At 42.0% G+C, this 24,132-nt stretch overlaps 1 protein-coding gene across 2 annotated transcripts in view; it reads left to right on the top strand.

Annotated features, from left to right (window-relative positions):
* Positions 1-24,132, top strand: part of USP14 (ubiquitin specific peptidase 14) — a 1,988,776-nt gene that overhangs the window by 1,811,375 nt on the left and 153,269 nt on the right. For both annotated transcript variants that reach the window (XM_044065241.1, XM_044065240.1), the window contains exon 15: positions 4,499-4,606. In XM_044065241.1, coding sequence (XP_043921176.1) covers positions 4,499-4,606 — 108 coding nt within the window. The remainder of the gene's footprint in view (positions 1-4,498; positions 4,607-24,132) is intronic.

Raw genomic sequence — 24,132 nt, 5'->3', positions numbered from 1 at the left:
TGGGAGATGCCCTGTCAGGTAACTTGCCTGAGGCGTTGACCCAGTCTGTGAACGCCCAGCTGTCTACCCTTTCTTCTGTCATCAACTCGTCCATGAGGCTCATATCTTATGCAGCTGAGGGGGCGGGTAGAGCAGCGAGTTCAGGCGTAGCCCTCAGGAGGCAAGCCTGAATGCGTTTGTGTCATTTTGCGGAGGCTTTCAAGTCTTCTTTCATGGACGCCCCATTCGACGGGCCCTCCCTTTTTGGACCCAAGGTGAAAGACACCCTCACTAGATGTGAGCAGGAGGGCAAGACTTTGTCTGCCATTGGGGCCTGTTTTTCTCTTCCCAAAAGACCTTATCCCAAGGCTCAGAGGGGAGGAAAAATGTGGTTCAGAAAGTCTCAAAAGTCTTCCCCTGCCCATCAGAGTGACCCCCCCTCCAGAGGCAGAGGAGGGGGGAAATACTCCGGAAGACATCGCCCTAGAGGCGGCGGAGGCCCCCGCAATACAGGAGACCGCGAATCCTTTCGTGGTTCCTCCTTCCAACGTACCTGAGGGATTACCCAACTGTGCATCTCCGGAGCCAGTCGGGGGACGTTTTTCGGAGCATCTTCAGGCCTGGGAGTCCATCACTCAGGATCGATGGGTGCTTTGAATCATCACCGGAGGTTATACCATTCCCTTTATCCGTTCTCCCCCACCATCAAAGAGAATCCCGGATGTTCCACCCAGTCAATGGGATCAAGCAGCACTAGAAATCTCAAAGCTGCTAAGAAAAGGAGCCATCCAACCAGTCCCCGCAGACCAGATCGGATCAGGAACTTACTCAAGATTATTTTTGGTACCGAAAAGAACAGGGGACTTGAGACCCATTCTAGATCTCAGCCGTTTGAACCGCTTTGTAAGGAAGTCCAAGTTCAGGATGGTCACTTTGCAATCCATTCTCCCCCTGCTGGAGAAAGGAGTATGGATGTGCTCCATAGATCTCAAGGACACCTATTATCACATCAAGATACACGAGGCCTCCAGGCATCATTTACACTTCCAGCTGGGGGCCAGTCATTTTCAATTCCGTGCCCTGCGGTCTCACCACAGCCCCCAGGGTGTTTACCAAGTGTTTGGCAGTGGTGACTGCTCGCCTGAGATGTCTAGGATTACAGGTGGTTCCTTATCTAGACGACTGGCTCCTCACAGCCCCCACCAGGCATCTACTTATTCAAGCCATGATAACTACCGTCAAATTGGGACATCTACTAGGAATTACTTTCAATTGGGCAAAATCTGTATTGCTGCCATCACAGCATGTTGCCTTTATCGGCGCAGAGCTAGACTCTTTAAAGATGCGAGCATTTCTACCCAGGGAGAGATTAAAGTTGTTGCAGGCCCAAGTTCTGGCCTTGCTGCCCCGGAGAAAAGCCCAAGCCAGAACGGTTCTTCAATTGTTGGGAACAATGGCGGCTACCATTCTTCTAGTCCTTCTTGCCAGGTTACACATGCAAATACTTCAGTGGCTCCTTTCGGTCCAGTCGTCATATCAGGCACTGCCCTTGTCCCATCCCATCTTCATCACGGAGAGATGCTGACAAGATCTTCGTTGGTGGCTTCTCCCCTCCAATCTGAATCAAGGGAGATCGTTCATCCCCCTGTCCCCCGCTGCTACGGTAACAACGGACGCCTCCCAGATAGGGTGGGGGAGGCATTATCTGGGCAGAACGGTCCAAGGTACCTGGCAAGATCACGAGACTCACTTGTATATCAGTGTTCTGGAGATGAGAGCGGTGCTTCTAGTGTTGCAGGCACTACACAGCTTCCTTCCCCAGGGAACTATTGTGATTCTTTCCGACAATATGTTGGTTGTCTGGTATCTGAACAAACAGGGGGGGACCAAGTCCTATCCCCTTTGCAGGGAAGCCATGAGAGTGTGGAACTGGGCGATCGCTTCCCAGCGTGTTCTTGTGGCAACACACATTCCGGGGAAGTCCAATGTGATAGCAGACAGGCTGAGCAGAGCTATTCTGATGCCTCACGAGTGGTCCCTGAACGATCAAGTGGCTGCTCAGATTTTCTCCAAGTGGGGTCTTCCCTGCTGCGACCTCTTTGCCAGTCCCCTAAATGCAAATTGCAGCAATTTTTTCACTCTGATCCCTCCTCAGGGGAAGTCACCCAGGGATGCTCTAGTCCACAGTTGGCCCTCCGGTCTGCTCTACGCCTTCCCTCCAATCCCTCTTCTGCCAAGAGTGATTCAGAAGGCAATCTGTTTGGGAAACAGAATGATTCTGATGGCACCACACTGGCCCCGTCAAGTTTGGTTCCCCTTCCTTTGGAAGTATGCGGTGGATGGTCCTTGGATTCTGGACCCAGCTCCAGACCTATTGACTCATCAGTCGGGGCAGCCCCATCCATCCCTCCGAACTCTCAAACTCGCTGCTTGGCTGCTCCACTTCCTACCTTAGTCAAACAACATACTCTTACCCCGGAAGTGGTACAGATTCTGTCCTCTTCTCACAAGTCTTCTACTAGGAAGATATACTCTAGTAAATGGAAGAGATTTGCAATTTGGGCCGAGCAGCGTCATCTTAATCCCCTTACAGCCCCTGTATCAGCGGTCTTAGATTTTTTGGCAACAGTTTTTAGACAGGGTTCCACTGTCTCCACTATAAAGGTTCAACTGGCGGTGATCTCTAATTATCACGTTGCTCATGAACCTTCCCTCATGGGTCATAGGCTGTGTAAAGCCTTTCTGAAAGGAGCCTGGTTGATTCACCCCCCCCGGTTTTGCAACCCGTTCTACCATGGGACTTAAATATGGTGCTCTGAGCTTTAACGTCTCCTCCCTTTGAGCCGGCAGCCACTTGCGAATTAAAATTCTTATCATGGAAGACTGCATTTTTGGTAGCCATTACTTCAGCCAGAAGGGTTTCAGAGCTTCAAGCCCTTTCTGTCAAACCTCCCGATTTGATTTTTCATAAGGACAGAGTATCTCTGAGACCAAACCCTTCCTTTCTCCCTAAGGTCTCTTCCGCCTTTTGCCTTCAACAGTCTATTGAGCTGCCGGTCTTTTTCCCACAATTCTCCAACAAAGCAGAATACATATTTCACCAGTTGGATGTACATAGACAATTGAGGTTTTATTTGAATAGGACACAACAAGAGAGGAAATCAGATCTTTTTCGGACAATAGAATTGGCAGATCTGTAACTAAGTCCACCATCGCTAAGTGGATTAGGGTTGCATCTCCTTCATTTATGCATTGACGGGTAGGGATCTTCCCTTTCCAGTGAAGGCGCATTCTACTAGGGCTATGGCAACTTCAGTGGCTTTTCATGCTAGGCTGTCTGTGGATGAGATATGTGCAGCGGCTACTTGGACTTCTCCACATACCTTTATTTCTCATCACAAATTAGACGTGGCATCTAGAGGTTGGGCTTCCTTTGGTTCCACAGTGCTCAGGAGTGTTTTCCAGTGACCCCCCCCAGGATTCAGGTGCTAGGGACGCTGTCCCATCAGTAATGAATGTAGGCGAGATAGGATCACATTACATCTCTTAGTTATGTACTTACCATAACGATAGATGTATGTGATCCATCTCGCCTACATTCTTACATACCCACCCTCCTTCCCCCAACCTGTTGGACTTGGAGGAGACAAATATTCCTAGATTCCCCTAAGGATATTATTTTTTCTCTCCTCTTATAGGTTTCTCTTTATGGGTTCTGTTGGTGGAAGACTGTGTTGGGGCAAACAAGATCTGGGGGTTTGGGTGTGGTGCATCCTGAGATACAGGGTTGGCCCAGCCAATGAGCGACTTCGTGCTTGTTATAGCGGCCGAGTCGGAGCCGATCAGTAATGAATGTAGGCAAGATGGATCACATACATCTATCGTTATGGTAAGTACATAACTAAGAGTTTCTCCATGTTGTAGAGTCCCCAGAAATAAGGATGGAAGAGTCATCTGGAGGGGCCTTCATTCAGGCAGCCATGAGGGTCGCTTATGTCCTTGCCAGCATGCTTAACTATATAAGGGCATTTGGATTTGCCCAACCCCTCCCCCTCTATGAGGGAGAAAGGTATTTGCATTACCACAGGGAAGCACAAGGCTACCACATTGTGAGTGCATGTTCTCATGCACTCACAAATGAGGGCTAATTTGTGGCTGAATGGAATGAAAAAGTACCCCTCTGATGCCATCCCCCTGTCCAAGGAATTGTAGACGTATTTGTAGTGTTTTGTCCCTTCCCCTTTGGAATGGGCAAGTCCATCCTCCCCTGCCATCTTTAAGTCCCCAAGCAGCTAATAGAACTCAAGTCACTTGGACCCCATTTCTTCTGTTTAATTCAAAGCTGAGTGCATCCCTGCATATTCATTGAGGGCATTGTATAGCTGTTCTTAGGCCTGAGCTGTGGAACCACTTGCGTTTCAGCTGCCAAGTCATATGGGGAGAGTAAGATTGTTAAGAGAAAAACATGTTTTTAGGAGGAAAAGGAAACTAAAAATAAAAAAAAATTCTCCTTTTTCAGATGTTGGATCTAGCAACAATGGTTATTATGAGCTACAAGCAGTACTAACGCATCAAGGTCGGTCAAGTTCATCAGGTCACTACTTAGCTTGGGTTAGAAAAAATGAAGGTAATATTTTTATTTTGTTTGACAAGTGATTAAGTAGAGAACATTAGAGTTAAGCAACAGTTAAGAAATTATTTGCAGATCATAAAGAAAGACCTTTGACCACTGTTTTTATAGTGTATGCATGATGCATTTGTAAGCAGTTGCATCTAATGACACCCATGATGTTATCCTGTGTTGTCGTTTGAAAATTCTGTAATGGTTTGCTTGGTATGAGTGTTTCCATTCTCTCTGTCTCTTCCACCATTTGTACTGTTCACTAGTTCAAGATGCATAGTTCAGAGTAGTTTATAATTTTTGCTTAGTTATGTGTTGAAGTTTTGAATTTCTTTTACATTACTGCTGCTGCAGAATGCATGTTAATTTGACTGATGAAATATGCATTTTCTGTACTTGTTTGAGAATGTTTTCATTAAAACATTAACTAGAGTAAGATTAAAAATGTTTAAGTGAATTTTTTTGCAGACAGAGACATTTCCCATATCTTATATCTTCGAGAATAATAAAGATGAAAGGCAACGGTAAATGTTTTGTTGACTGGATTACACCAGAAGCTTTGGATGCTTTATACCAAATTAAAATAATGGTGTGTGTATGTCGTATATTTATGTTTATTTATCTATCTATCTATATATGTATGTGTGTGTGTGTATGTATATGTATATATATATATATATATATATATATATATATATATATATATATATATATATTCACACACTCACACACACACACACACACACACACTCTCACACACTCACACACACAGTGTTTTATATGTGTTTGTGTGTATGTATGTGTGTGTATATATATATATATATATATATATATATATATATATATATATATATATATATATATGATGCGTGCACCCCTATCAGATGATCAAGGTTTTGAAACTTCAAATGTTTTAAATGGAGATTGTGATACAGTGTGGATTGGGAAATTTTACCTTTTTCCTCACTGTAGTGCAGTCTCAGAGTTGGTGTGAAGGCTGCCAGCCTAGATAGAATTTTGTGGATAATTCTATGTCATTGTAAATATTAATATAATCCATAGGCTTGTTTTACAAATGTAAAGAAAACGAAATGTAAGAAAACTGTGTTACATGTTCTGAGCTTCAGAAATGTAACCACAGTGCACCCTGCTGGAAGAAAGCTGATAAGTGAAGCATTTTGTGACTGTTAGAGCTCAAGCTCGGAGACAGGATGTCTGGACTAAGAAATTATTTCTATTGTCTTAGGACAAGAGTTAATTACTAGGTTTTTTATGTAAAGTGTCTTTTATTGCTGTGGTTTCCTGGCAGGTGCAAGATTACAAACAGATGTTGAATTTTGAGTTCTGTGAGTCTGGAAAACTTCAGCAGAGGTATCAGAAATGATGTAATGTGAAATGACTCACCAGTAATATGTATATCGATTCACTCCGGAGCAGCTCTTTTGAGTGTGCACCTTTAACCCCTAGTGGGCGTGGCTTAAGCCTTTAAAAACTAAGTTATCACCTTACAGGTCTAGAAAACTCTCATTGAAAGAGGTCAAATATCAATAGAGTTGTGTTTGCCATCACATATGGTTCAAGACAAAATATCCTGGTACCTTGTAAGTAACATGGTTTTGGAATTATTAATGCAAATATGAACAATCAATATGTGACGCCTAGAGGAGCAGTAGGAGTTAACTGCAGAAGACGCCTGGAGGAGCACTCGGCTGTAATGAGTTAAGGCTATGTCAGAGAGAAAGATTAGAGCATTTTGGATTTTGTCTAAAGTTGACAACAACTCCCAGGCACTTGCTTTGCTGTGCTGTGTATGTAAGTAGTATTTAGAACCTTGATTTCTCTTAGAGTTCGGTAGAAATATAGCCAGATTAGCCTACTTGTTTTCTATATTTAAGTCTGACTATCCTACAATATTGTTTTAAAAGTTTCCTGTGATCTCTGATCTCTTGATTAACACTGTGTTGAATTGATGAGATTTGTATTGTGTTTTTATTGTTTATTATTAAATGTTTTTAACCTTTCAACTGTGGCTGTTTTGTGTAGAGATAATTCAAGCTCTTGGAGTACATTGCATGTATTTCGGGATACTGTCCAAGCCACTCCAGTAGTCTTGCTGCACAGTCACACTTACTGTTTGGATAAAAGTAATGTTACACAGTGAAATTGGTCAACCTTTGGGAAGGGCCGTATAGTAGCTGATAATAGTGGTTGGTGGCAGTTATTTCTACTTTATAGCCTGGAGAGAAGGGGACATAGCTGGAGAACCTGTGCCAGCCTTCCCCAGGAGTGTTTGTATGTTTGTATATAACTCTTATCTCAAAGTGCGTGTGTCAGCTACTTGGGCAGGGACATGAAGCACTGGTTGGACAGAGAGGGTGGTGGAGGTTTTGGCTTGATCACTAAGCTGAGATCTGTACCCTATAGCTGTGCCAGTGGAGGGAGTCTTATTGGGGATCTGGAGAGAAAGGGATAAACCAGCCCCAGACTGACTGTGATATCTGTGTGTGCTGTTAAGGGAAATTGTACTTTACTGTGTGTGTACTTATCCTTCCCAATGTGCACGCCCCTCACTGGTGCTAGTGGTGAGGACTAAGGCTCCTTGATTACTGGGTCAGTGCACAGGCGATGCATATTAATTGTTTGGCAATGGTGGGATATCCACATCAAATATTAATTGTTTGATGGTGAGTTAGCCACATCACATACTAATTGGCTTGTAGTAGTGTGGATAGTGAATTCCTGTAGCTTGTGTACAGTGATCACTAAAGATGTTTTTGTACTCTAAATTAGCCATGCAGTGAATATTCAGAGTTCAGATCACAGTTTTATTTATTTTGTTAGCTTAGTCAGGGAGAGCAGGTAAGCTGACAATGGAGCCAATTGGCGGAGATGTGCGAGGCTGAAGGACTGGTGCATGGAAACCTGACTAAAGCAGACATGATTGCAGCTTTGGTTACAGCTGCATCAGAGAACAGCAACCAGGAGGACGATCAGACTGGCCATGGATATGTACAACACTCAGAGAATGGACAGCTCAGCCTTTCTGCAGAAGACTTAAAATCCATCTGGAGCTAAAGAGACTTGAGTTGGAGGCCAGGCATTTGGAAACAGAAGCAGCAGAGAGACTGAGACATCTACAGACTAAGGAGAACGAGAAACTGCTACGCCTGGAAGCTGAGGAGAAGGAGAGGTAAAGGCAGCATGAAAAGGAGATGCTGACTCTTCGCCAGAGTCATGGAGGTAATGGGGAAGGGAGTAACCGGACTCCAGAAGCACAAAAGGGCAGTACATTTCTTCTGTAGTTTACAGAGGGGGATAATTTTGATAGTTTCATTCTTATGTTTGAGAGGGCATATAAACAGTATGATGAGGACCAAAGGCTGTAGGTTACGGTTCCTGACCCCCTTACTACATGGTAAAGCTGTAACTGTGTTGTCCAAGATATCTGATCGTGAATTTTTTGATTTTACTGCCAAGAATTGTTTGCTAGAATTTTTTAAGCTAACACCTGAAGTTTTGTAAGCATAGATGCAAGACAGATGAAATTGTGTGTGAATATGTTGCTAAACTAAGCACTTATGTTTATAGGTGGGTGAGTGGATGTCAGGTCACCACTTTTGCAGGGCTGGCAGACCTTTTGGTGAGGGAACAAGCCCTTAGCACTTTGCCTGAGGACATGAGGATCTGGTTAGCTGATAGACAGTGTGCTGCTTCAGATGAGTTGGGCAAGAAGGGAGACCTATACCTAGCAAGTAGGGCATCACTGCACAGGAAAGGGACACCCAGTGCTGCTCATGGGTCTAAAGAATCCCATGGTGTGCAGCCCAGACTATCCCATCAGAATCTGACAGTAGCAGGGGAAGCCACTAGTCCAGGTACACGTCCAGGAGCTAGGATTAAATGTTTTGAATGCAACCAGTGGGGCCATGTGGCATGTATATGTCCATGGAGGCAAGGTGTGGAACAAAACGTGAGGGAGCCAGTAAGTGGGAAGGACAAAATGCCAACAGTAGGTTGTCTTGAGACAAACAGGGTGCCACGCTACCACCAGAGGTTATATTCTATCATAGTGAATGGCAAAGAGGCCATTGCTAAGAGAGACACAGCCTCTGATAATAACCATTGTGAAGCCTGCAATGGTTACAGAGGAGCACTACTTCCCTGGGCAGTCTACTCCAGTCAGAGGTTTAGGAGGGACCCCATTCCAAATACCTTTGCCTAGGGTTCACCTTGACTGGGAGGGTGGAAAAGGAAGCCAGCAAGTAGGTGTGTTTGAGGTTATCCCTGCAGATGTCCTGATAAGGAATGATTTTGATAATGCAGTACCATGTGCACATACAGTTACACGCAGTCAAGCTTGAAGACAAGCATGTGGGTCTGGTAGCCTGTGGGAGACGCAGGCTGACTGCACATTTGCAGCCAGGACTGGTGAGGTGGTTACTTCAGGGAGGGAGCTACACTGTAGCAGTGAGACTGAAGGTGAGCCACAGCTACTTGTAGGTACTGGTGGCCCCTTGGACAGAGTGACTGCAAGGGCAGAGGTGAGTAGTAGTACCCAGGCTGACAGTGAGGCGCCACTGTCAGAGGATGCCAGACTTCCTGTGGAAGGGGAGCTGGGAAGGGTTACAAAGAGAGAGTTGAGACAGGCTGAGCTCTCAGTGAGGCATTGATTCTCAAGGGAACGGGGATTATGTATACTGGGACAAAGGGTTACTGTATAGAGAGTGGACCCCTGAGGGAGGGCTAGAAGGTGAGAGAATACTGCAGTTGGTAGTGCCTAGAGGCTACCATCTGTCACTTCTAGCGTACAAAGAGATGTATTATGCAGAACTTTTATTAGACTGGGATTTCCAGGGATGTAACAGGGTACTGCAGAACCTGTGAGCAGTGCCAAAAGTTAGGAAAGGCAGGAGACACAGTGAAAGGTCCTTTGATGCCTTTGCCTGTGATTGAGGAGCCATTTCAGAGGGTAGCTATGAATATTGTGGGGCCTCTAAGTACCCCAAGTTCCAGAGGGAAAAAGTATATCCTAGTGTTAGTATATTATGTTACAAGATACCCTGAGGCAGTGGCTTTGTTTTCCATTGAGGCAGAAAAGGTGGCAAATGCTTTGTTAGAGATTTTCAGCAGGGTAGTTTTCCCAAACAAAATACTGACTGACTGAGAGGTGCCAATTTCATGTCAGACCTGCTGGCTTGTTTGTGGAAGTACTGTGGGGTGAAGCACCTAAAGACCACCCTCTACCCTCCCCAGACTAATGGTCTTGTTGAGAGGTTAAACTCTACAATCAAGTTCATGCTACGAGCATTTGTAAACCAGTTTAAGAGGGAGTGGGACAGATATTTGACCCACTTGTTGTTGGCTAACAGAGAGGTTTCCCAGGAATCCACAGGTTTTTCACCCTTTGATTGTTATATGGGCATAGGGTGAGGGGGCCTCTAGATTTAATTCGTGATGAGTGGGACGGCAAGTGTGAATATCACAAGGGGTCTGTTGTGGCATATGTCCTAAACCTCAGGACAAGGCTCAAGGAACTCATGGGCTTAGCCCAGGAGAACCTGGCAGAAGCCCAACAGCAGAAAAAGGTCTGGTATGACGGGAATGCTCGAGCTAGAGATTATGCTGTAGGGCATCAGGTAATGGTTTTCATTCCTGTCAGACACAACTAGCTGCAAGCAGTCTGGGAGGGATCCTATAAGGTGGTAAGGAAAGGTCAGTGATGTTAACTACATGGTAGAACTGCTAGGCAGGAGCACAGATTGTGCCATGTTAACATGATGAAACCTTATCATGATAGGGAGGCTCTTGTGTCGCGTATTTGCTGTGGACTGCAGCAGGAGTCTGGTGACTGATCTCTTCAGTGAAGCTCGGACTGACACCTCGGTGGAAGGGGTAGCAATGTCCCAGCAGCTGTTTCCTACCCAGGATCGAGAAATCTGAGCAGTGTTACTGGAGTATGGGGACATGTTCACTGGGAAACCAGGGTGCACCCACCTAGTGCAGCACCAGGTGGATACAGGACCCCAAAGGCCTATTAGGTAGGCCCCTTATAGGGTGCCTGAGAGAGTTAAACAGACTCTGAGGGAGGAGAAACAGGAAATGTTAGAACTAGGGGTAATTCAAGAGTCCAACAGTCCCTGGGCCTCCCCAGTGGTGCTGATGTCACCAGGTTCTGTGTAGACTACAGGAAATTAAATAGTCATACACAGTCAGATGCTAACCCCATGCCTAAGTTGGATGAAGCCCTAGAGCAGTTGGGTGGGGCTAAGTATCTTACCACCATTGATCTTACCAAGGGTTGCTGGCAGGTGCCCTTGACTCCCAGTACTAGAGAGAGGTCAGCCTTTGTGACTCCTTTTGGCTTGTATGAGTTCACAAAGATACCCTTTGGGATGAAAAATGCACCAGTGACTTTCCAGGGGGTTGGTAGATCATATCCTAGCAGGAGCAGGAGGGTTTGCCCTTGCTTGCCTAAATGATATTTCCATCTACAGCCATTCCTGCCAAGAGTACCTTTGGCATGTCAGGGAGGTGCTGGGCAGACTACAGAGGGCAGGGTTGACCATTAAGCCCAGCAAATGTCAGGTGGGTATGGCAGAGGTCTCCTACCTAGGACATAGAGTGGGGAGTGGTAAGATCAGGCCAGAACTTGCCAAAGTGGAAGCCATTCAGGCATGACCTGCACCTGTTGCCATATAGCAGGTGAAGACATTCTTAGGGAGAGCAGGGTACTACAGAAAGTTTGTCCCCAGTTATAGTACCATAGCTGCTCCCCTCACAGACCTGACAAGAAAAAAACAGGCCAGATAAGGTAGTGTGGACCTCAGCATGTGAGCAGGCATTCCAGAAGCTTAAAAATGCTTTGGGAGGACCCCTGTGTTAGCCAGTCCAGATAACAGCAAAGAATTTGTTGTGCAGGTGTATGCTTCGAACCATGGGTTGGAGGCTGTACTTAGCCAGACTTCTTTGGAGGGAGAAGAGACCCAGTAGTTTATCTCAGTTGTAGGCTCCAACCCAGGGAGGAATGCAATGCAGCTGTAGAAAAGGAATGTCTAGCTATAGTGTGGGCACTGCAGAAACAGCCTTATCTGTATGGAAAGAAATCCACTGTAGTTACAGATCACAATCCCCTAAGATGGTTACACCGAGCCAGCCAGCAAAATGCCAAGTTGATAAGACAGAGCCTAGGGTTGCAAGCATATATGTCAGTGGGGTTAGCAATGCAAACGCAGATGGGCTCTCAAGACAGGGAGTGGGGTGAGTTATACTCAGATAAACCTAACCCTCTCAAGCAACGTTTCTCAAGGGTCACTTGAAAAGCTAGCTTGAGTTCTTCGGAGGAGGGAGGGATATGTGAAGACTGCCAGCCTAGCTAGATATAATTTTGTGGCTAATTCTATGTAATCGTAATTATTAATGTAATCCATAGGCCTGTTTTACAAATGTAAAGAAAACTAAATCTAAGAAAACTGCGTTATATGTTCTGAGCTTCAGAAATGTAACCATAGTGCACCCTGCTGGAAGAAGGCTGATAAGTGAAGCATTTTGTTACTGATCTCAAGCTCAGAGACAGGATGTCTGGACTAAGAAATTCTTTCTATTGTCTTAGGACAAGAGTTAATTACTAGGTTTTATATGTTGTGTCCTTTATTGGTGTGGTTTCCTGGCAGGTGCAAGATTACAAACAAATGTTGAATTTTGAGTTTTGTGAGCCTGGGCAACTTCAGCAGAGGTGTCAAAAATGATGTAATTTGAAATGACTCAGCAGTAATGTGTATATCAATTTAAGACCATCTCAGGGAGAAAGATTAGAGCATTTTGAATGTTGTCTAAAGCTGACAACAACTCACCAGGCACTTGCTTTGCTCTGTATGTAAGTAGTATTTAGAACCGTGATTTCTCTTAGAGTTATATAGAAATATAGCCAGATTAGCCTAGCTGTTTTGTATATTTAAAAACTACGAACAGGCAAAATAACTGATAAAAAATAAGAAACTAGTGCAATAGCAGCAGGACAATTTATTAAACAAATAAATAAAATATTTTAAAGCGCTTTTTCGTCAGCGTTAATAGCTGACTTCCTCAGAAGTATCAGTAAGTAAACTGCGGCAAAAACATTTAAAAGTTTCAAATTAGGTGCCAGTTATTACGTAGGATGCTGAACAACCTTCACAATAAAATTAAAGGAACATACTCAGTTCATTAACATATCGTTAGGACTATAAAGTACCTAACTATAATACATAAATAACTTATTTTTTAAAAAATTGTATTCTGATAACATCAGTATTGTTGAACTGATTAATCAAGTATAAATTTATAGCATATAATACCCAAAGAAATATATACTGATGGGTATATATTTATAACAAGTGGCTATTAAGTAACCACTAACTAAAACAACAGCATAAGGCCAAGACGAACTCTACTCAGAACATTGTTATGGTCATTAAAAAATAAATAATAATGAGAATAGTCAATAAAAAATATATTACCAAAACTAATGACATAAAATTCATTTCTCAAGACTGTTCAGTTTTAACAGACTTGAGATTGAACACGAGTCATTAATTCCTGGGTAGCTGTACGCATTTGACCTAACTTGCCAAATTAACTCAGCTTCTTCCATCTTAAGAGATCTAGGTCCCCCCCTATTAGCACAACTAACCTGGTCGATAACTAAAAATTTAAATGTATGGTGGTTAGAAACAGAAATATGTTTAGCTAGAGCATTATCAAGTTTAAACTTTTTCATAGCGTATAAGTGCTCATATATTCTATCCCTAAGTCTCCTTTCGGTCTTACCGATATAGAAGATGGGACATAATGTACATCTAGCTAAATAAATGGCAACGGGTGTAAGCAGCGATATGGACTCCTTTAAACCACAAGAAACACCTGTGGTTTTTAAACCTAGTTTTCCTGCCGGGGACTTATTGGATACACCAGATGATCCGGTCGTGGGCAGTTGTTTGGATGCAATTAACCGTAATCTGGAGAACTTGTTTCTTAGACTGGATAAAATTGATGTTGAACACCGCGACCTTCACGAAATATACTTGTTAGCGTCTAATAAACCTAAGGTGCAGTATAATACCGCAAGGTGTTTTGAACATAACGAAACACCAGTCCATGGGTCTTGTAGTGACAGTAATACACCTACAGATGGTCTCCAGCCTTCTGTCTCTAACACTGTCTGTGTGGATTTAACCGAATCGGAGCAAACTGTCACAGTGGTCACTATTGGATTGGAGCGGCCTGGCAAGAGTACACGCCAGAATGATTTTCCAACGCGGGGCTCGAGTAACTACAATGTCTCCACCATAGAGTCTATTGATGGATTAGTTCGGGAGCAACTTTTACCTGATGTTGGAGGAGACCGCCAACCTGTCAGTTTGGATAATCGTATTTCTGGAAAGGCGGTCTGTTCTCTACATGATGGGGAGAACAATGACAAGCCCTAGCAGCCTTCAACACTACGTTCCAATTAATTAATCCGGTTAATGAACTGAGTATGTTCCTTTAATTTTATTGTGAAGGTTGTTCAGCATCCTACGTAATAACTGGCACCTAATTTGAAACTTTTAAATGTTTTTGCCGCAGTTTACTTACTGATACTTCTGAGGAAGTCAGCTATTAACGCTGATGAAAAAGCGCTTTAAAATATTTTATTTATTTGTTTAATAAATTGTTGTGCTGCTATTGCACTCGTTTCTTATTTTTTATTATTTTTTATCTGTTTTCTATATTTGTCGGACTATCCTACAATATTGTTTTAAAAGTTTCCTGTGATCTGTGAACTCTTGATAGAACTGTGTTGAATTGATGAGATTTGTCTTGTCTTTATTGTTTATTATTACATTTTTTTTAAACCTTTCAACTGTGGCTGTTTTGTTTAAAGATAATTTAAGCTCTTAGAGTACATTGCATGTATTTGGGGATACTGTCCATGCCACTCCAATAGTCTTGCTGCTCAGTCACACTTACTATTTGGATAATAATACTGTTACACAGTGAAATTGGTCACCCTTTGGGAAGGGCCATATAGTGCTGATAGTGGTTGGTGGTAGTGATTTCTACCCTATAGTCTGGAGAGAAGGGGGCATAGCTGGAGAACCTGTGCCAGCCTTCCCCAGGAGTGTCTGTATGTTTGTATATAACTCCTATCTCAAAGTGTGTGTGTGCGTGTCAGCTACTTGGGCAGGGACATGAAGCACTGGTTGGACAGAGAGGTTGCTGGAGGTTTTGGCTTGACCACTAGGCTGAGATGTGTACCCTATAGCTGTGCCAGTGGGGAGTCTTATTGGGGATCTGGAGAGAAAGGGAGAATACTGGGCCAGTGCACAGGCGTTACAGTTGATCTATTTAATTTGTGGGGGTGCAGGGGGTCTTGCTTGTTTTTATTTTTTAATGATCAAATTTATGAAAATTCGATCATATGCTCCTGACAATATGATTTTCAAATTTTCTGAACTTCCATCATCTGATAGGGATCTATATATATATATATATATATATATATATATATATATATATATATATATGTGTGTGTGTGTGTGTGTGTGTCTAGAGGAAGCATATTTATTGGCATTTGTTTAGTGGAAAAGTCTTGATTGAGCAGTGCCCTTTTTCAGCTGAGGCCCGAGGAGAAAAACTCCATCATGCAGACATTGTGGACATCTTTTGCATTGTTTCATTTACAGTCAGTTCCATTCATGAGCAACAGTTCCATTATTCAGGTATCCTTGACATCAGTTCCATCATTTACAATTTCAATTAAAAATAAGTTATGTGGGTTGTATATGAATCATTTTTTGAGATGGAGTTAGAGCTGACCAAAGAAAGGGGAGGGGAGGAGACACAAGAAATATAAAGAAGATGAGATGTTAGAGGGTATAGTTGTGATAACTACATATAAGTTTTGTGTAAAAGAGCTATAGCACAAATTCATATAGCTGTATTCTTAACAGTTTAACCAGGGTTGATGCATTAGTGTGTATTTGTGTGTGTGTATATATATATATATATGTGTGTGTGTATATATAATATTATATTAATCCCATCTGATAATTTCATCTCATGGGATATTCAGTCAGATGGATCAGACCCAGCAAATGCAGCTCTTTTAAAATAAGCAAAATCCTTCCCTAATCCTGTGATGCATCTGCCTGTCACAGTGTCTAGCTTCCAAGCTGCTAGAAGTGCTCTACTTTTGCTTGCATCTAAGTATCATATGTGTTGCATTCTCCTGCTAGGGTTTAGTCACTTTCCATTTAATTTTTTTCTTTCACCATTTTTTCCTTTTACTGATTGCTATCCTTCCTCCTGTCTAGCTAGGGAGGTGGGTCTGACCAAGTATCAGATTGATTGTTCTTTCTTATATTGTAGCAGTTTAAAGTGTTTATTCATAGCTTTTGTGTGACTGTTGTGTATTCAATACTACTACAGTTTAGATAGCATCATGGAGAAGTAATGAGGCTTCAGAAAGTCTGTCTACTATGGCTTCAAAATCCTGCTCCAGGATACCCATGAGCTGTGTGTGTTCATTCTGGGACTTGGACATTTAGAGGCCTCCTGCAGGCTATAATCTCTGCTTTTTACAAGAATGCAAAAACAAACTCATTTTTAGAGAGCATTTATCCCTTTACCCTACAGGGCAAGAAGAGTAAGAAAGAAAATAAGAAGGATAAGGAAAAGGAGAAAAAATAAAGAAGAAGAATTGAATATATGGTTCCAGAATCCTTTCCCCTCTGCTTAAGTACTAAGGATTGAATCAGTGCAGAGGCTCCAGTACTGACTGCTTAAGGGCTGTCCACTTCACCCTTGCCAGAATGTCTCGTTTAGAGACCATCATTAATTCTAATTGTTCCCATTGGTGGACTTTCACTGGCTGTTTTGAAGCGGAAGCAGTCTTAACTAACTTTTGTTCCATCCTTCTTCCATGTCTTCCCTCAGATCTTACAAGATCTGTTTGGAGTCCTTCCCTTAACTTTAATTGAGATTGCATGATAGCCTTTGTCAAGTTCCATATTGATGAAGATATCATTCCATTCCCGTGTATTTAAGGTGGATTGGCCCTACAACCCTGCAAGAATCTAATTCCCCACCACATTTCTTGGTGTTGCAGTTGTCAGAGCCATTGACTGGTGCCAGCACATCCTCCTTCAGCACAAAGTTGAGTCTCATCCCTTGTTGACAATTCTGCAGCATCCAGTGCAGTCTACCCCAGTCCCTTTGGTGTTGGACATGTTTTGCGCCAATCCCTCAACTCATTGTCCTCCATAATCTCGTCCGTGCCAAAGCATTCAGCAGTCTTCTTGACACTGAGCTCTTTGATGTTTGTGGTGTTCGCACCAATCACAGTGTCAAAATAGTCTGTACCTTTGTCAACAGCACTGTGCTGAAGACTGTTGATGTCCACTTCTGTTGGGACAAAGTGCCAAGACAGGAGTCTTCTGCGCTGAACAATCCCAACTCAGCATTTAACTTTAACAAGTTTATTGCCAGTCCATTGAACAGCCAGAAGATGCTTCTTCAGTTATAGCTCCCCCCTCACTGCCACTTAGTATGTGGCTTTTAGCCATCAGAAACAATCACAAGGACAAAGCAGATCTCAGTGCCTCAATTCTTTCCACCTGCAGGGATACCATCATTCATCAGGAGCTTTGAGTAAATTGTCCCCCCCTCAGAGCCACATTGAAAGTACACATGTAAAAGGAGGCCTGATTAAGTTTAGCCACTGGGCTAAACTAAAAGTGCTTTACTGGATTGTGTTTTGTGAATAAATGGTGTGGTTTTAGCGTACAGTCCAGTTTTTTGTTTTCCTTATATAAAAGGAGGCATACAGATTCCCTTACTGAGTCTTTAACAGCAGATACAGATATTGATGAAGTGGAAGGTTCCCCACAGCCCTATCCTAATTACACCACATTTGGTGAGATATTATAATGACTTAGAATAGTACTTGGCCCATTGACCCCACCCCTTCCCAGATCTGGGTGAAGAAACTATGTTTTGAGGCATTTAGATCTGTTCCTGTACCTCCTAGTTTGCCCTTCCCATTGTCTGTCTGATGAATTTGATCGTGGAGATGGCCTGGCAGGAACCTGATGTTGCAGAGTGTATCCCAAGGAAACTTGAGAAAACTCTGTGATCACCTAAGGCCAGATCCTTTTGCTGGATTCCATTATTGTAGAAACAGTCACCAAGAAGGAATTTTCTCAAGGGTTCTGCTGTTCATCCTCCTAACAAGGAGTCCAGGATGCTGAACCTCATGGGGAAGAGGGATTATGGTTCGGGCACCTTTTCCCCAGCTGTAAAACTAGCTTACTGATATAACTAGGTTCTGAAGAGACCTAGCAGAATACACACTGGATAATCTGCAAACCTGCCACATCTGATACTCATGAGCAGATTGAGTCACAGTTGACCAGTACATGTTGGCCATATCTAATCTTTCCATTAGATTTGTTGTATAATGCCATTGACAGCGCAGTTAGAGCAGCGGGCATAGGCATAGCTATGCTTCACCATGCTTCAATCTATTTGTGTGATTTTGCAGAAAAATGTGTCATCTTCATTAGTGCCCATATGATAGGTCCACCATTTTTGGACCCAAAGTTAGAGAGAAACTGCTGAAAATTGAACAGGAAGGTGAGTTGCTCTTTGCCTTTGGAGAATGCTGTGAAACCCCTCAGAGCTCTTCTTGATAGGACCCAGAAGGGTGCCAAAGCTTTCTGGTCTAAAAAGTCTGTTTTTACCCTTTCATTTCTTTTTTGGATTGTGACAACCATGGCAGAAGAATCCCTTTAAGGGAAACCACCTTAGGGGCAGACGTGATCATCAAAGTCAGAAATTGTGTCCCGCCCTTTGTGAAGCAACCTCAGCATTCCTGAAGACCTGACCAACTGCTCCAGTCTGGAGGCATTCAGTGGTTAACTGTCTCTTTACTTGGGCTCATGGATGGCCATGCCAGGGGACAACTGGGTGAGAAGCATAATATCCAGAGGCTACGTAATTCCTATCTCGAGATATCCAAAACTTTTGTCCCTGTCAGATGTGCCATTCTGACAAACCAGGGAAGCAGCATAAGAGGGGGAGCCTTCATCTCCTTCAGAAAAGAGCCATCAAGAGGTCCTACCAGAGCAGAGAGGATCTACAGTAAACTCTAGTTTTTTTTTTTTTAGTTCCTAAATAATCAAAGGACCTAGGGCCCATTTTAGACTTAAGCAGTCTAAACAACTATGTAAATAAGATACCATTTTAGATGTTCACAGAGCAAGCCATACTTCTGTGTTTACAGGAAAGGGATTAGATGTGCTCAATCAAACTTTAGGATGATCATCTCTACATAAAAATGGACAAAGGCATCTCTCCTTCTGGCTGTAAAGTTCAGGTGGAGAAGAGTTTTAAGGATTCATGCAAAAAGGTGATGGTAGATTCAACCCAGGGGTTGAGAGGTTGGCATTATGGTTAAGGTGTTGACCTTAAAGACAAAGGATGCAGGTTTGATTCTTATGTGGAATAATTGGCTAGGCTTGGTTAAAATGACACACAAGGGCAGTTAGCCTAGTACTAATCTATGAACATATGAACGACACTAAAACTAGAATCTTAGAAAGGGTCTATTCGCACTTCAGTAATCAGAACATTTCCATATGACAAAATTAGTTCTGTACACACATGGGTTGGGGGTTAAATTGACGTACACCTCTATCACATTGAGAAATAAAGGTAGTTAATTTTGATTTATTTGAGTGAGAAATCTCTGTGCTGATCCAAACTGCAGACAAAGTAAGATCCTATTCACACTGTATTAAAAATGCATCTTTGGCTAACATATTCTGCTTTTCATTGAGGCTGTTTGTTTGCTAAAAGCCTCTGTAGACATGTTTGTTTTGTGTGTCATTTGCAGTGCAAGTGGCACAACGGGTAGAACCCACACCTTTGGTGCAGAGAGCTGTGGGTTCTATTCCCACACCAGGTGGATGGACTGCTGACATGGCAGTGCAGCATAAGTGAGGGGGGGGGGGTGCTTCACTCCCGAGTGTCTTGCCCTTAAGATGAGATGTTAAACTGAGGTCCCATCTGCCTAAGTTGGTGGTAAGTCATGTGGATGTAAAAAATCCCATGGCACCTATCTAAAAGGGTAGGGGAAGTTCTGTAATGCCCTGACCAAATTTTCTCTAGTAGTATAAATACTACTTTGGGTCTTCCTTGAAAACATGCTTCAAGCCTAGTGGGACTAAACTGGTCAACAAAGGATAAATAAATAAATAAATAAATAAAAATATGCTCCTCAGAATTACTGCTGCATTTGGAAGAAAAACAGTCATGCAAACTGTGAAGCATGCCTCACTGTCCTATATCTGTGTGGAAATTATCTTACCAGATTGGATCTTTCTGCAAAGCACACCAAGCTGCCCATCAGAAGAAGAAATTTCAGGAACAAACAAAAAAATTCAGATCTGGAGTAACCTGACATCTGGATATTCGGAGTTGTAAATCATTGATGTAAATTTCAGGTGACAACATTACAGTTTCTTTTACCTCCATTGTTGCAAGATGCAATTCTGGTGAGAGTGGATATGCGGGATACTTATTTGCCTAGTCCTTTCTACAAAAAGCACAAATGGATCATGTTTCCTGTGAGGAACTCCTGTTAGCAGTTCACTTTTTCGCCTTTTCATTTTCCTATTGTGTTCATGATATTTACAAAGTTCAAGGTTCCATTGTTCGCTGTTCGAAGATTAATTGGAATCCACATCTGTACTTACCTAAATGATTATCTTAGTCAAGCCTCTTCTGTTCAGAGTCTAAATTTATATTTGAACAGTGCTGTTTTATCAGACTCTGGATATTGTAATGAACCTCCAATGACTGAATCTGTAGCCATCTTGGTGTAAGGTTTCTGGGAGCTGTCTGGGATCTAGAAAACACAGGAAAGGGTTCAGCAAATAAAGGATTTATTTTTCTTGTTCTGTCAATAGGTTTGTTCCTGAATGCACTGAGGTACATGCGCGTCTTCATACTTGTCAGCCATACCATTTTACTGTGCTATGTACTTTATAGGTGTGTAAGTTTGTCAACCATGTTAAATGTGTGTATACTGTTTGTAATTGCTCCTGTATTTTGTGCTTATCTGATTCTGTTGTATATTCTACTGTGTTCTATTGACTGTTCCGAGTTGTTTGGTGAAAATGGGTCTTGGCCCATTCAGGCTTTCCTTGGTAAACAAAAGCAAATAAAGAAATGCATGCATGCCTGGCTCCTCGTGAGGAAGATTCAATGGTATCTTGGGGATGTATGAAACTAGTCCACTCTTCTCCTTTACTGCTGTCCTTGGTGAGGGAGTTTATTTGTTGATATCTGATGGTTTCATTAATTTTAAGTGTACAAGTGAAGACTGGTTCATAGACTTTTTCAGACACAGCCTGGGCCAAATAGACAAGGGCATGGAATACAAAAACAGAAAAGAAAAAATTATAATATATTGACAATGAACAATAAGCAGTTGAACAAACCATTAACAGCAACAGCAAGTACTAGAACATAAAACAACTTACACAAAGTAAAATGCAGTTTAAAGTAGGGTACCAGAGACGTGTGAAGATAAACATTTGATTTATTTAAACTTAAAATTAACTGCTAAAAATGATTACAAAACATGGGTTATTACTTCAGTATGTAGATTAACAGAAACATTTGCAAAGATCTGTGCAGAGTGAGTCATGGTATTGAGCTGTAAGTTTGTGATGAGAATTAAAAAAAGAAAAAAACATTGAAGAAAAGACGTGTGTGTGTGTGTGTGTGTGTGTGTGTGTGTGTGTGTGTGTGTGTGTGTGTGTGTGTGTGTGTGTGTGTGTGTGTGTGTGTGTGTAAATAGAGCTATAGCTGTTGAACAAACTTGGCTTAAAGGGAAATAAGAATTAATTGGTTTAGTTTGTATTGCTGTACTTCACTATTACTGAGACAGAATGTTGTATGTAGCTGGAGAACCGATTACCTAATTGTGTGCAAAATATATGGTGTGTTAAGATATGTGTACTTTGGAGTATGGTTGGAATCACAGAACAGATTGAGTCATTTGGCTTGTAAATGTTAAGTAGGAAAAATGTTAAGTCTTTTGTGTCCTTAAACCATATGCATCTATGTTCTTTAATTACATGAGATATTACTTGACAAGGTTCTTTGGTTACACCACCAGATAGCAGTCCACCAGGGTCTCCTTTTCTTGCCTCTTATCCCAGAGTAATGTGGGTTCAGGTCCTGCATATGGATTCCATTTTTGAATGGTCAAGAGTATAAAGTATTTGTCTCCTTCTCAAAGGCACAAGCATATCAACCTAAAAGTGGATGGATATCCAGATAAGTGTGGAGTGCTCGACTGGAATACTGGAGGTTGCCAACAGACAGTGTGCAGTAGTATTGTGGTGCATAAATCTTTTTTTTTTTTTGTTCAAGTTAATAGTTATAATTTGGAAACAGTGTCAAAATGAGCTTGATTCTTCAAAACACATGTATCCCTTTCAATAAAATAATCTAATGGATTCCTCGGACATAACAAAGTAATAGGGAAAGGTCATTAATGGAGCAATGTGCATCTCACCTAAACAATCTGCTATCTGTCTTGCTCCAGACTTATCTCATCATTGAGTACTGCTAACCACTGACTTTTCAAGCAGATGAAGTCAAGGGCTTTAGTATGGATTTCCAGTACTTCTCCTCAGTCTAAAGTTATTTGTAAAGATACAGCAAGAAAAAAAATATATATATATATCATTCTGATAGCACCTTGTTGACCTAAATGGTCATGGTTCAGTCTTCTGACATAAATTTCAGTAGAACAGCTCTTAATGCTTCTGCTCTCGGACTTCCAAGATTGGCTGCACACTGAGTAACAGCTTGATCTGATGTCAGTCTTCATCTATTCTTGACTATTGGGTAGACTGTTCCAATCCTCAGAACCGGTCCGGCCGTTATACAGCTTGCTCCAGCCAAAAACCTCTCAAGCTAATCCTCTACCCCCAATTCCTGTCTCCAATTCACCTCAGATCTCATTAGCTGCTCTTATAGAAATACTTGTCAGCCAACTCTCCTCTCGTAGCTAAGTAATATTTAAAATGCATTAGTCTTTCTACCTTTCTTTGCTTTAAAACTGTAATATTTTTCATTTTTTTACCCACCTTTTTGACTTGAGTGCTTTTCTATACCGCTGGTATTCTCTCTACAATTACTGGTAGTTGTACTTTCTATACCCATTGGTATTCATTTCCTTGCCATCGCTGGTAGTTTTTCCTCTCTCCTTTTTCTCGCTACTGTTTTGGTAGTTCTTTCTACCATTGTTGGTAGAACCTTCTGTCTATCCTTGTGTGTGTGTAGCATGTCTGTTTATTTTTCTGCCACTTGTCAGTGTAGCAGATAAGTCCAAAGGCACAACTGGATTTATGTAGTGCCAGGACTGCGGCCAAAAAAATGCCTAACTCTAATGGATATAGAGCTTGTGTTTATTGCTTAGGTGCTTCACATTTAGACATAGAGAGCTCCATCTGCCAGGCCTTCAGTATTAGGACCTTGCTGGAACATCATAAAAAGCTTATTCTTAAAACCCCCTTTGAAGAAGCTTTATCCACGGCTGATAAGTCTCCCAAAAGCCTCTGGTTCCAAACTAGACTTTAGGTTCCGGCGTCTCCATTGGCACTATAGTCAAGAAAACAAAAGGCCCTTCTGTTGGTTCCTCCTCGGAAAGGCTCGGAAAGGCTCATCCAGACTCTGCTACACTTTGCTGTGAAGGAAAGGTTAGTTTGCTTTTATTTTTTTTGTATTTTGTATATTTTAAATACTGTAGTTTTTCTTTACCTTGTGTTTTACTTGCATTCTGCTTTAACAGCATATTAAAACTTCAAAAGAGACCACAGCTCTCTCTCTCTTCTGAATCGGGCAGAAATTAGAGCTGAGTCTGGCAGAAATTAGAAGTGATCAATTAAGGACTCATTCATAAGATAGAAGAGGTCACTTAAGGTTAATCATTTGTTAACTGGGGGTGGAGCTAGGAACTAAACATTCTATTTAAGGGGTAAAATAAAACTTTTCAGAGCTTTACCAGAAGGCTTATCCAGACTCTGCTATACTTTGCTGTGAAGGGAAGGTTAGTTTGCTTTTATTTTTTGTATTTTGTATATTTTAAATACTGTGGTTTGTTTTATTTACCTTGTGTTTTACTTGCATTCTGCTTTAACAGCATATTAAAACTTCAAAAGAGACCACAGCTCTCTCTGTCTTCTGAGTCGGGCAGAAATTAGAGCTGAGTCAGGCAGAAATTAGAAGTGATCAATTAAGGACTCATTCATAAGATAGAAGAGGTCACTTAAGGTTAATCATTCGTTAACTGAGGGGTGGAGCTAGGAACTAAACCTTCTATTTAAGGGGTAAAATAAAACTTTTCAGAGCTTTACCAGAAAGGCTTATCCAGACTCTGCTATACTTTGCTGTGAAGGAAAGGTTAGTTTGCTTTTATTTTTTGTATTTTGTAT

Source organism: Protopterus annectens, chromosome 3.part0, assembly GCF_019279795.1.
Source record: "Protopterus annectens isolate FY-2018-M chromosome 3.part0, PAN1.0, whole genome shotgun sequence".
NCBI classification, from domain to species: Eukaryota; Metazoa; Chordata; order Ceratodontiformes; family Protopteridae; genus Protopterus; species Protopterus annectens.
This window is presented reverse-complemented; position numbering and strand designations above follow the sequence as displayed.